General features: G+C 39.8%; 3 protein-coding genes across 10 annotated transcripts; 1 reads left to right on the forward strand and 2 right to left on the reverse strand.

Moving 5' to 3' along the window:
- Positions 1 to 193: 193 nt before the first annotated feature.
- LOC108613152 (phosphoglycerate mutase 2) lies at positions 194 to 2684 on the reverse strand. Of its 6 annotated transcripts, none has more exons than XM_089475684.1 (5): positions 1874 to 2019; positions 1653 to 1763; positions 1369 to 1481; positions 517 to 1011; positions 194 to 447 (listed from the first exon to the last, which is right to left on the reverse strand). In XM_089475684.1, exons 3-5 carry the CDS (start codon positions 1469 to 1471, stop codon positions 284 to 286), a joined length of 762 nt encoding a protein of 253 aa, XP_089331810.1. In that variant the 5' UTR covers positions 1472 to 1481; positions 1653 to 1763; positions 1874 to 2019; the 3' UTR covers positions 194 to 283. The 6 variants fall into 6 exon arrangements, with proteins under 6 accessions (XP_089331810.1, XP_089331764.1, XP_017861916.1 ...); XM_089475638.1 differs by having other exon boundaries at positions 1591 to 1763; XM_018006427.2 differs by lacking the exons at positions 1653 to 1763; positions 1874 to 2019 and adding an exon at positions 2543 to 2684.
- Positions 1432 to 6323, forward strand: CAH8 (Carbonic anhydrase 8). Of its 3 annotated transcripts, none has more exons than XM_089475307.1 (4): positions 1432 to 1508; positions 5344 to 5547; positions 5611 to 5873; positions 5940 to 6323. In XM_089475307.1, exons 1-4 carry the CDS (start codon positions 1436 to 1438, stop codon positions 6303 to 6305), a joined length of 906 nt encoding a protein of 301 aa, XP_089331433.1. In that variant the 5' UTR covers positions 1432 to 1435; the 3' UTR covers positions 6306 to 6323. The 3 variants fall into 3 exon arrangements, with proteins under 3 accessions (XP_089331433.1, XP_089331515.1, XP_017861903.2); XM_089475389.1 differs by lacking the exon at positions 1432 to 1508 and adding an exon at positions 2706 to 2847; XM_018006414.2 differs by lacking the exon at positions 1432 to 1508 and adding an exon at positions 3573 to 4323.
- On the reverse strand, positions 6320 to 11580 carry Gpdh3 (Glycerol-3-phosphate dehydrogenase 3). The gene is made up of 6 exons (XM_018006154.2): positions 11319 to 11580; positions 11077 to 11251; positions 10440 to 11019; positions 10224 to 10377; positions 10067 to 10159; positions 6320 to 9999 (listed from the first exon to the last, which is right to left on the reverse strand). The coding sequence occupies exons 1-6, from the start codon at positions 11360 to 11362 to the stop codon at positions 6411 to 6413; spliced, it is 4635 nt and encodes a 1544-aa protein (XP_017861643.1). The 5' UTR covers positions 11363 to 11580; the 3' UTR covers positions 6320 to 6410.
- Between the last annotated feature and the right edge of the window lie 631 nt (positions 11581 to 12211).

Raw genomic sequence — 12211 nt, forward strand, 5'->3', positions numbered from 1 at the left:
GAGACTTAATTAGCCAAATGATAACATATCATCTAGGTTGATCCTCAAGTCGTAGGTTTAAATATATATTGTATCTTATCAAATGAAGCCCTTATATGGCTTAACATCTTTTATCTATACAAAAAAGCGTCGTTAAAGACAACTTGGTAGTTTGTATTTATCAAGAAATAAAAAATATAAAAAAAGACGAAAATAGTCGGATAAATAGTTAATATTACATAATATTGTCTTAATTTTAAATACTTGGGTTTTTACAAAAGTTTGCATAAAGAAAATGATGTTCTCAATCGCCGATAGCTGCGACTTTCTTCTTCATTTTCTCAATATATTGGCTATCGCCCAAGTACTTGACATCCCCAACGAGCTGTCCGGACTTCATATTGAACTCGTATACAATTGGCACACTATTGGGAATGTTGACCTTTTCGATTTGCTCTTCGGAGAAACCTAAAAGCGAAATAAACAGAGGAAATATTTTAGATTTATTGACCAGATATTGGGATTGATGTAGCGCACCTTCGATATGCTTAATCAGAGCTCTGGCAACGGTTCCATGGACGACGAGCAAGATACGTGCCCCCATTAGGACTTCTTTTTTGATCTCTAACCAAATGGGGGCGACACGATCCACACACATGCGCATGGATTCGGTGAGGGGAAATTCATTGGGTGGCACATCCAAAAAGGCAGGATTGTTGGCGATCTGGTAGTAATAGATATTCGACTCATTGATGGGCGGCGGTAAGCCGTCGTAGTTGCGCCGCCAGAACTGTACCTGCTCCTCGCCATACTGATTGGCCAGCACGCGCTTATTGACTCCTGTCAGGTTGCCATAGTGCCGCTCATTCAGTCGCCAATCGGACACGATGGGCAAAAACGAGCACTGCATTTCGCTTAATATAGCTTCCACAGTTGTCCTCGATCGACACAGCTTCGAGCAGTAAACCTTATCGAATACCATGTTGGCCTCGTTCAAATTGGCAGCGGCCAAAATACGCGCCTCTTCCAGGCCTAAAACGAAAATTGAAAATTAGTATGATTATATTCATTATTTATTTTATTTTGAATATATACGACATAAAAATTAAGAATTAATCTGAATGCCGTAAAAATATATTATTAAATTTAAAAGATATAAATAAAATAATTTAGTATTCTTAAAAATCTACAAAATTCCTAATGCAATAATAATTAATAGAAATAATGAAAAATATATGATATATGTACTATGTATAATATGTGTAGATAAAAAAACGTATATTCTGACAATTATTGTATCCATCGTGTTACGTTCTTTATAATAAAATCATAATACCCTTTGATAAGAGCATAATAACAAATGTACTGTTATCACTATTGTACGCTTACCACCCGCGCTGAGCGGCGCATCGTGCCAGCCGCAAAACAGATTCTTCAGATTGAACTCGCTCTCGCCATGGCGCACCAGTACAAGTTGATTCGTTCTGCTCATCAGGTTGTTGCTGAAGCGATAAAACAGGTCTCGTTTGGTTAGTCAGCTTAATTAGCACTAGCGCCAGGCCTTTTGGCATATTAACTAAAAGAATTGTGTTAGTGTATCACTCAATATACCGTTATATTCGAATATATTAATGAATAACAATAACAACGGACAAACTCCTGAGCGAATTTACTTTTGGCTTAGTCGTCGTTGTATTCGACACAGGCCGTTTCTATTGAATTGCTTGAGACACGAGGCTTGAATTGTTATTTTTTTGAAACGCGCATACCGCGCATTCTTTTGGCTAACGTATCCGAAATAAATTGAGAAACAGAAAATAATAATGAAGACAAAAAAAAAAATAAATAAAAATAAAAACAAAAATAAATAAATAAATAAAGAGTCCGCGCTCACATGCCAAAGCCCAAACAAGACAGAACGAATTATAATTGCTTTTGCGTACGGGCACACGCTGCTGGCTGGCTAGACATCGAGACAGACATGAGCAGCGCACGCTTTGACTACGCTTTGTTCTGTTTTTGCGGTCTCTGTTTTGCTCGTCTCATTCGCCGTTTTGGGAGGTATCAAATTTTTGTTTGTTACTTCGCACTTCCTATTGTTACTGTTGTTGCGCTAGTTATTGCCGCCGCAGACGCAGTCATTGGCATTGCATGCGCCAACATATTGGCATAGTTTAGAATTAATATTTTATTTTATTTTTTTTTTTTTTTGCAGTTGGATCTACGCTTTATTCGCGAACCGCGCACTGAAAATAGCGCGCCAAAGCGTCGTTCGTCTATGCCGTCGCGTGATTGTCTCGCTGTGCCTCGTCTCGTCTCGTCTTGTTTCGGCTCTACACGCTGTTCACCCTTCTCTCTTTCTTTCTCTCTCTCTCTCTCACATATTTTACTTACGCCTGGCATTGTAGCAGTTCACAAAGCTCGCGCATTTCGGTGTTTTTGTTGTTTTTTGTTTTGTTTTGCGAGTGTTTCTGTTGGTTACGATAAATATTTGTTGACTTTTTGCGTAGCTTTAAGTTTTGCCTCTTGTGTTTTAATATCAATTATAAGGTCAGTACGTTACACTTTTTGTTTCAATAACTTCCACGTTATCCACATTGTCTTGCGCTCGCTCCCTGAATTAGTGCACTTCTCCGTTTGCTACGTTTTGTTTATCTAGTAAGACTTCTGCCTGCAACTACGTTTGTTTTCCTATTGGCCACAGTTGAGTACTGCGCAAAATTCTTATTGGTAAAATATGAGCTGCTTAGCCTCTGTCGGCGTCGGCATCGACATCGGCGTCAGCGTCGACGCTGCTAACGACTGCGCCTCAACAACTGATGCTGAGCCGGTTGTTGTTGCTTTTTGCTACGTTTTGTTCCGCAACACGTAAGTCCGAGCAAAAAATCAATATAAATACGCACATAGCCAGGAAAATTAAGAGAATTTTTGAATCATTTTTAATTTAGTGGTTAATTTGTATGTGTTTGTATTAGCCAACTGTGAGACGAAATAGTTCAAAATGTTTGAATATACATATGTATGAACTCTGTGTATATTTTGTTTATGTCTAAAATTTCTTAACAATTATACTCACAAAAATATTTTTTCTTTTTAATTATCTTAAATTAAGAAATTACTTTGCCACTGGTCACACAAATCCCATTTGAAAAAGCTTTTATATATGTATATATAATTTAAATAAAATTGGTTGTATAAGTATACAAGAAATGAGAAAAAGAGAATAGTTTGTGAAATTTTGTTTATATACACATTGCAGTGAATCGCACAGTAGTAAAGAATCGTTTATCGGCCAAGAATTGGCTCGACTATGATCTTGATCTTGATCTTTGAGCTGCTATATTATACTCTTGGCAATTCTCCAATAAATGCAATCACATTGAAAGCTTTTCGCTAAAAAGTCTATAGAGAAATTTAGCAATAAAACATTCTCTTTCTTTAAACATAGCTAAGCTAAAAATGCAAAATTATTGCAACTCTTCACTCATAAATCATAAATAGAGTTAGATGGATCATACGTACAAACAAACTTATTTATGTACATGTTCCTTGCATTAAAAAAAAAAAAATAATAATAATAAGTTCTTGTTTAAAATGGAACATATTATGTTGAATCGCAAATTTGATAATATCAATGTAATAATTTTGTTTTTGATTGAAACTTTTCTTGTATATTTAACTGAAAGGATATAAAATATATGAAGCGAGGGTATATAATAGTCGTTGTCTACCTTTAGCTTTAATCTCTAAAACAACTGTAAATTCTTAAAGATAAGCTTAAAGCTCGGTGCTATGAAGTTTTAACATGTCATCATTGTAATCGGAATGTTTTTATAGTGAATTGTAATAGTAAACTCAGAAGCTCAACTAGAATCCGTTCTCGAAGCTGTGCAGCTGCCAAATATGAGCAGCTTAGATCCGTAAATGTTACGTGGGTGCTCATAACTGTCTGTGTGTCAACCCATTTCGGCATTATTTGTTGGCGCTGTTGTCGTTGAGCCGCAGAAATCGAGCATGAAAAAAAGAAACTCTCGAGTCATCCACCCCCCAGAGCCGATGGCATTTCCCAAGTGATCTCGACTCTGACGAAGGGCTGTCGGAGACCACGAATCCGTATAAAGGTCTAAGCCAGCCATGAGCGCGGCTCAGTTGGCAGAGCAGCGTGCGTGAGCCTCTTTGTCGGGTCGTTCGTGTACATAACGATTGCATACTTCAGTTGATTTACACTTGAATAAGAGTTAATGTACGTCTGTGCACAGTTGTCATTATAATTGCGCAGAATGCATTTTCCGGCAATTGGCGACTTCTATCAGCGACTTCTGTTTCTGCTGCCCTTCTCAGCGAGTGGGTATTATTGTTAAATTGAGAACTTTATTTACAAATCAATCGAGTGTGTCCATGCTGTATAAACGATTGCCATTCACAATTGTGCATGTGAATAATACAAACACATTTGGGTCTCTTCTCTATGCTCAATGGGTCTTGCCATCTGTAACGGTACTTGCACCTTACGCACTGAGCGAATTTATGAGCCATCTCCAATCTAATATCACTCATATGTCACCTTAAGTACTCATAAAACTGTCAAATCGAAAGGGAGTGAAGCACACGCATAGGCCAACTAATGGATAGTAAACAAAAGACGCGGCTTGTAAATAATAACAATAATTAAAATTGCATGCACAAATGCTTTGCGAATAGCGAATAACCATGGAAGATGTCGCAGCACTTTTATTGTTGTTTACAATAAGGTTATATAAGATGGCGCAAATATCTTAGCCTTTTGCCCGACTTCCCCACATAAATTGGACAATTATGGTACGCAATTGGCTCTGCGTTTTGGGAATTGAGTCAAAGCAGTTAGCCATTGTGATTGAATATCTTTGGGGTTGCCCAACTAATCTGCAGTGAATGGTGACAGCCATAGATCAAGTAACAAGATAATCCATATCCATTATCTGAAGACCCGGAGCACTCCTCAACACAAAAGTTACCCAACAGATCAAGCAGATAGCTGAGCAACTGGGAATTTGGTCATGGTCATATTCATTATTATAAATATTGATAATACATATTTTTGGAAACAAGTCAACCTCTAGTTCAGTCCAGTCCAAGCCGAATATGTTCCATATCTTGAATGAATCTACAATTCTCCAACATTTGGTTGATCCATATATTGAAATATTTGAAAATTTGACAGTATTTTCGAAAAAGAATATAAATTTTTAGCATACAAAATATATTTAGTTAAAGCAAGATTTACGAATAAAACTTAGCCGAATGTAGATTATATGATTTAAAAAGTTAAGAGTTCTATCTGTTCTTATCCATATATCTATACTAATCAAAAGTATTCTCAACTAGATTTACTGCCAGAAGGGCTACGCTTCAGCTATGATGATCCCCAAAGCTGGCGACTTAGTTATCCACAATGTGGGGGTAACTACCAATCGCCCATCTCATTGAGTCTCCACAAGGCAATACCCATTGGCTTGCCTCCATTGCACTTTGGTCATTATGATCAGCCCTTCGATGAGCTCTTGAGTGTGAGAAATAATGGACATACAGGCATGTATGCTGCATCAACAAGATATTTGTTATACTAATGAATCTCTCCTAACTTGTATGCAGTTGAGTTCAGGGTGCCCACAACCGTGCTGGGTGAACGTCCTTTTCTCACTGGCGGACTACTGCGGGACTTCTACGAGGCGAGGGCTGTGCATTTTCATTGGGGCTCGTCTCAACGTAAGGGCTCTGAGCATTTGCTCAACGGGCGGCGCTACGATCTGGAAATGCATATTGTGCATCGCAATACAAGATACCAGAGCGATGAGGAGGCCAGAAACCAAACCGATGGCCTGGCCGTACTCGCGGTGCTCTTCAAGGTGGTGCGGGTAAGTGAAAGATTTCTTGGAACACTACTAAGCAAGCAAATAACATAAATTTGTATTTGCTTGCAGACCAGCTATCTGTTTTATCAGCCCGGCCTTAACGAGATCTTTGGCTCGCTGCTGCACCTGGGCGACTTTAATAGCAGCTACACCCCGCCTGCTTTTCTTACGCTCGGATCGCTGCTTGGCAACCTGGATAGAGGCAATTTTTATGCCTACATGGGATCGCTGACCACGCCCCCATGTTCGCCAGCTGTGGTGTGGCACGTGTTTGCCGAGGTGCTGCCCATTTCGCACCTGGAACTGCCGAAGTTTTGGCAACTCAGAGATCGCCGTGGCCGGCCGCTGTTGAACACGTTTCGACCACTGCAGTCGGTGGAGGCGCGTCAGGTGTTCCATCGTCGAGCTTCCGATGCATATGTCTGGTTAAAATAAACGCTAAAACTCAATATATTTAACGAATTTATTGCCAAAAAAAAGTTTTTTATCTGGATAAATTTAGGTAAATTTTTTAACCGAATTTACGTAGTTCGCCAATGGTTACTTGCAGCCACCTCTGTAACGTGACAAAAAAGCCGCAAAAAATCCGAGTTCTATGGCCAAAACGGAGGAGCGCATCATGAATGGCGGTAGCTTCAAGACGGGACGGGTCAGCTTTGGTACACTGGCGCTCGCATGCATTGACTGAGATGCAACCGACAACGGCATCTGCGGCAGAATCGAGTTGCGCTGCAGCTCAGTCTGTCGCCGGCAGCTAATGGTGTGATACTCCTGATCTCGTACATCGAATGGAGGGCGTGGAATGCGCACGCGCGGATTGAGCGGCGGATGGAATGGCTTGATGGTGACCTTTCTATTGACTCTACCCTGTTGCTGCTCGCGAATCTGTCCAGGGAAAGGCTTGGTCGTCCCAACACCCTCCTCTATGTTATATGGATCCTTGCCTTCATAAGCGACGGGTCGTTCTTTATACTTTTCTTGGCCTGGCTGGCCCTTCGTCATGATTTTCGCTAATCTTTTGCTTATTTTACTGATTTGCGTCTCCATTCGCTTGAGTTTCGTTTGATTGGGCTCCGTTTCAGTCTCATTTATATTCGATTGCTTGGCAGAGCGTGAAAGGTCTTCGTGCTGGTTCGGTGTTTTCGATTTCTCCAACGCAATCCTTTCTTGACGCCATTCCTTTCTAGGCGTTTCGGTGGGCTGTGTTGATGACAATTTACTAGTTCTGCCCTTTGCTTGGGTTGGATTGTCAAACTCCGTTGGCCGCTCAGCGCTCGATTTAGCTTTGAGCACTGATGTGCCTATCGGCATATTACATTTTTGTCTATCCATTAACCTGGGCTGATCCGTTGACTCGTCCTCTGGCATGACTTCATTAAACTGTGCTCGCGTACCCTCAACCGGCAATTGAGAACCCTTATTGATTTTATATCTCAGCTTGTGCTGACGTTCTAGTTCCTTTTCTTTTTGTTGTCTTTTATTTTCCTTTCTATCCTCTCCGGCAATAAAATCAACCAGATGACTATATTTGTAGGCATCCAAAGTTTGAAGATTCTTTTCTTGCTTGAGAGAGTTGTCAAATTTTTCACTATCCAACAACCAATCCCATTCTGAAGTATGCTTTCCAGCTTTGCCGCGAACCTTTCCCGTATCTTCTGTATTCCGATCAATTCCTGTAGTCTGTCGGCCCTTCATACTTGGTACATTCTCCACATCTTTTCTACCGACTTGAGTGTCCGCGGGTTCGATATCCAACGGAAACGTCTGTGCACTGCGAAATTTAGCATCAACATTTTGAAGATTCTTAGTTTCATCTTTCTCTCGACTTTCACTAAAGGGCAATAGCTGCCAACTTTTCCGACTTGTCTTCTCCGCATCAGAAGGAACTGTCTGCTTTAAAAAGTTCGTTCTGTCCTTATGACTGTTATTTTTCTCTTGGCTATCTGGCAGCGCATTGTTTTCCCCATATTTAGACCGCATATTCTCTGACTGATTGACTGCCATAAAATTGGTATCTTCGTCTACTTTGGATCGATCTAATATGGGTTGCCCTTTCTGTCTAAACTGCAAATACTGACCATATTTTTTAATTTCGTCCGATTCTTTAAGTTCATGTTCATCTAGAATATCCTCTGCCTCCTGTATATTTACCTTTTCGGATTTCTTCGTTGATATTGAATTACGCTCGATATCGTCTTGTCTGGCTCGTTCTAACTTTTGCTCGATGCGTTGCCTTACTTTCTGTGTCGTTTCCTCTTTCGGATTTTCATCCCCGCGATTATTGTTCATCGACCTGTCTCTGCTTTCAATTTCTTTGGGTATCTCGGTATCCAGAATAGTATTCTCCACTTCCGCTTCTAAATCCTGAACCAGTTTGTTATTCTTCCGCTCCGGCTGCCAAACACGTCTAGCCTCATCATAATTGAATCGTATCCATCTCGTGTTTTTATCCATTGTCTTATCATCATGCTGTTGTTGTTGGTTCCAATCTGATGTGCCTTTGGCTTTCATTTCAATGGTATTTTCCAAATTTTGTTTCGAAGCATCGCCACCAATGGCTTCATTGCCACATTTTTCTATTTTCTCGTAATCTTCCATTGCTTTAAGCTGTTGTATGTCCTCGACGGAAAATCGCGGAGATAATGAAGATACATATTTGCCTTTCTCATTTGATTGATTAGAAGAAAACGAGTTGTTCTGTTCATCGAAATATTCCGATTGTTGATTAGCCCCGATTGGTTCCATTGGAACACTCTTGTACATTTCCTGCGACTCATTAGCTATCTTACTTTGGACAGTTAGATTATTTGACGCCAGTTCATTATAGTAGCCGGGCGCCAAAAAAGATGAATCTGTTGAAGCCACATTATCTGATTTCCGCATCTCAATTTTGTTATTTGTTTTTGATTCGATAGGCTTAATTTTAAATGTTATAGGCTTTAGTAACATCGACTTTGGCAGCTTCTCTTGGACCTCTAATTTGCCTTTATTCAACGATAGTTGCTCCCATTTCTCGGGAATGTTCTGGTTGTAGTTATCCGGCGCATTCAGCTCAGCTTTGGTTGAATTTGAGGGATTACTTTCTTTTGAAGGATCGATCGGAACCTTTTTTGATCTTATACTTATTTTATAGTCGTATTTGAAACCACCGTCGGAATTGGAAGGCTTGTTATCAGTGTTCTTTGTCGGCAAGTCCTTTCCCAAGCTATCGTGTTTCCCTTTGGCAACATTTTTCTTTGGTTTTTCTAAATATTCTCTCATTAGTTGGCTTTTAATTGTAGATTTTTTTAACAACTTCAGCTCCAATTCATCCTTTTCCCTTTTGCGCATCATTTCCAAAAACTTCTCCTGTTGAGGGTCGTCTTCAAATAAACGCATTTCATAAGAATTTTCATTGGGCACCTTTTTGTTATTGTCAGTCGACTTCGATTTTCTAAGCGCAGTTGATTTTCTTGTTGCTCGGTCTCCAATGTTTTCACCAAATCGTTCATCGATCGATTTTGATTGCGCCACTGTTTGTGTCTCCGGTGGGGGGTTCTCTTTTCCCTTAACCCGAACCTTCAACTCTTCATATTTATCAATTCGCGGCCTGCCTTGGTATTGCATTGGCATAGGATTATCGGGGGTCGTATTTCCATCTGACATTACGATCGGATTGACTTGAGTTTGCTTTCCAGGGCTCGAGGATTTACTATCACTAGGATTTTGATTCGCAGTGTATTGTGAGCCGATAAGCAGGAGGTCCTCCTTCGGTACTGATGTGTCCTTAATCTGAAGACAAATTTCTGGATCGTCCTTCTTCGCTCCCATTTCAAAAGAAAATTCCATACTTCCCTTATCGGAGTCCGATGCACAAGTTTCAGCTGCAGTATTAGAGTTACGAGCAACATGTTTTAGCTCTCTAGTTTTACTTTGATCATTGAAATAATCAAAATATGGTTTCCAGAAGCCATCGTCTGAAGTGGAATTAAAAATTGGCTCGTCATTTAATTCCTCAACCCTTCTGCTGCTATCAGCTGAATCAGTACTGAAATCGGGAACTGTGTCAGCTATATTCTCAAGAACACTATCTGTGTTAGAAGAGAACATTGAAAACTCATCCTTCTGCAGGTTGGTGATGGAGTAATTGCTAAAACAGAATGGGATTGAATCATAAATAAGATATTCAGCTTGAAACACACAAAACTCATACGAACCTCAAGTCCGGATGGTTACGGAGGGTTTCAACAATTTCATACGGTGGTACCTCCCTCTGGCAAATTCGATGAACGGTCGAAAACAATGGATACCTTAAAAATAAATGTTTTTGGTAGTATCGATATATACTGAGAGCTAAATTTATTTTAAACCCACGTTTCGTGCAAATTCGACTTTTCCAAATACGCATAAACCTCTTCTGCAATAATGGGCCCAAGCAACTTGCGACCGCTTAGAAGATTTGCTTCGATTTCGGGTATTGTTTTTCTCGAAGTAACCAAGTTTTTGGCAAATGTAACATTTTTGTCTCCTAGAGAGCAAGCAGAGGTATTAAATAAAAACAGGTCCCACTCACTGTTAATTGGTACTCACCATATGAGGACGCCACGGAATTTGCTAAACCACAGCTTTCGAAAAGGGTAGACACTTTCGTTGTTGGATTGAAGTTCTTGATGAAACGCATCATTTCTTTTAAGCCTAGATGAAGGCAAGCCACACGGGCATTGTCTCCCAATCGCAAGCCATCAATGAAGCCGGCACTTAGCGCAACCAAATCCTTTAGGGAATTGCATAATTCTACTCCATCAACATCGTCTATGGCAAAGACCATGCAATTTTCAGTCTGAAGCAAATTGGTTAACTCGTTTGCATGATCTTGATTGTTGCAGCCAATAGTGATCTCACAGAGTTTACCCTGTGCCATTTCCATGGCACTGTTTGCATTCATCATTGAATAGCATGGTATACCCAAGTGTTTGGTAATGGCATGCGAATAGAGATCAATTTCCCCATCTTTAATATGCTCGAGTCCCTTTATTAATGAAACTGCATAAGCCCCCGGTTTCACATGGTCCGCTAATATGTTACAATACGCTTTCAAGAAGGTATGCGGCGTGGCAAAGATTAATATGTCTGCATCTCGAGCAGCATCAATAAGATCATTGACTGCGACCTAAATACGACGTTTCTCAGTAAAGTATACTAAAGCAATTTAAAAAGCGGACTTTACCAAGTTTTTGGGCAGCATTATTCCAGGCAAATATTTAATATTTTCATGTCTTTCATTCATGACCTGTGAAAGGTAATTGTTTCTGACAATCTCGTCGTACACATAGATGTTAACTTGGGGATCGAAATCATAATGGAGCACATTCTGGCACACAGCGGTTGCAATTGCTGATCCCCTGAAACACGTATAAAGATGAAAAGTTCGTGAGAAAGAAGAAAAAATCATTTGGTGTGTGGACCTACCAGCCTTCCGATCCAATGATGCAAACTTTAGGATTTTTTGACATAATCAATTTTTACAATTCAACTCCGAATGGAGGCCACAAGCATTAAAACTAAATTTTTAGAGTTACCAAATGATTTCCAATATTTAAAGAGCCAAGAATTTTTTAATTTTAAAAAAATTTATAAAATTTAAGATGTTTTTCTGTGAATAGGGCCCAAATACACTAAACTTCTTTCCGACTTGAACATGTTGACAGGTAATTCTGTGACAGTTCCTTCAACTGTATGCTTCAAACTCATATACGATCTCTGATGAAGGACCCATTGAAGATTCATTGGACAGCCTCACGGTCTTGGTGATTTGTTGTTTTTCCTTTTGTTTCTCCTGCTGCGCTTCTTGCTGTGAAATAGCACGCAGCTCGAATTCGGTTATGATCTGCGAAATGCGACTTTTGGCCTCGGCTGCTAGTTTGGGTGGCAAACTCTTGATGCTGATACAAGCGCTTTCAAAAAACAAATCATAGCTGTCGCGCTGTTGCATATGCATAGCTTTTTGGCTTACGGTCGTTGTAGGTGGTTCTTCTTGATCTGTCGTTTGACATTCTTTTGTTCTCAGGTCTTGGAAATAGTCGTTTAACAAGGCACGATCTCGCACTATGCTTTGCAATAGCTGCTCACGATCTAGAATAGGTTTAGATTTCATGCTATGTCGCCTGAACGCCATGAGGCTATTTGTAGCTTTTTTATACTTTGTGACTAAAAATAAAATAAGGTTTATATACTAACAATTTCTAAGTTTATGTGCAAGTACTTACCTTAATGTCTCCAAACGAACGAATTATTTTTATTATGGATATTTGTATACAATTTGGCGACAGCGGCTAATAGCGATGTGTAATGCCAATATACTA

Source organism: Drosophila arizonae, chromosome 2 (assembly GCF_054131065.1).
Source record: "Drosophila arizonae isolate 15081-1271.41 chromosome 2, UAZ_ARI_1.0, whole genome shotgun sequence".
Classification (NCBI taxonomy): domain Eukaryota; kingdom Metazoa; phylum Arthropoda; class Insecta; order Diptera; family Drosophilidae; genus Drosophila; species Drosophila arizonae.

Bases quoted from the DNA above. Each gene is read 5' to 3' on its own strand.
- CAH8 (XM_089475307.1), top strand. From the start codon at position 1,436: ATGGCGCACCAGTACAAGTTGATTCGTTCTGCTCATCAGGTTGTTGCT. The intron at 1,509-5,343 runs GTTAGTCAGCTT...ATTCTCAACTAG, and splicing joins GATAAAACAGGTCTCGTTTG to ATTTACTGCCAGAAGGGCTA. The intron at 5,548-5,610 runs GCATGTATGCTG...ACTTGTATGCAG, and splicing joins GAGAAATAATGGACATACAG to TTGAGTTCAGGGTGCCCACA.
- LOC108613152 (XM_089475469.1), bottom strand. From the start codon at position 2,142: ATGTTGGCGCATGCAATGCCAATGACTGCGTCTGCGGCGGCAATAACT. The intron at 1,482-2,062 runs GTAACAAACAAA...TTATCGCTTCAG, and splicing joins GTAACAATAGGAAGTGCGAA to CAACAACCTGATGAGCAGAA. The intron at 1,012-1,368 runs GTAAGCGTACAA...TTTTCGTTTTAG, and splicing joins TGCGCCGCTCAGCGCGGGTG to GCCTGGAAGAGGCGCGTATT.
- Gpdh3 (XM_018006154.2), bottom strand. From the start codon at position 11,362: ATGTCAAAAAATCCTAAAGTTTGCATCATTGGATCGGAAGGCTG. The intron at 11,252-11,318 runs GTAGGTCCACAC...TACGTGTTTCAG, and splicing joins ATCATTGGATCGGAAGGCTG to GGGATCAGCAATTGCAACCG. The intron at 10,000-10,066 runs GTTCGTATGAGT...ATTCTGTTTTAG, and splicing joins CGTAACCATCCGGACTTGAG to CAATTACTCCATCACCAACC.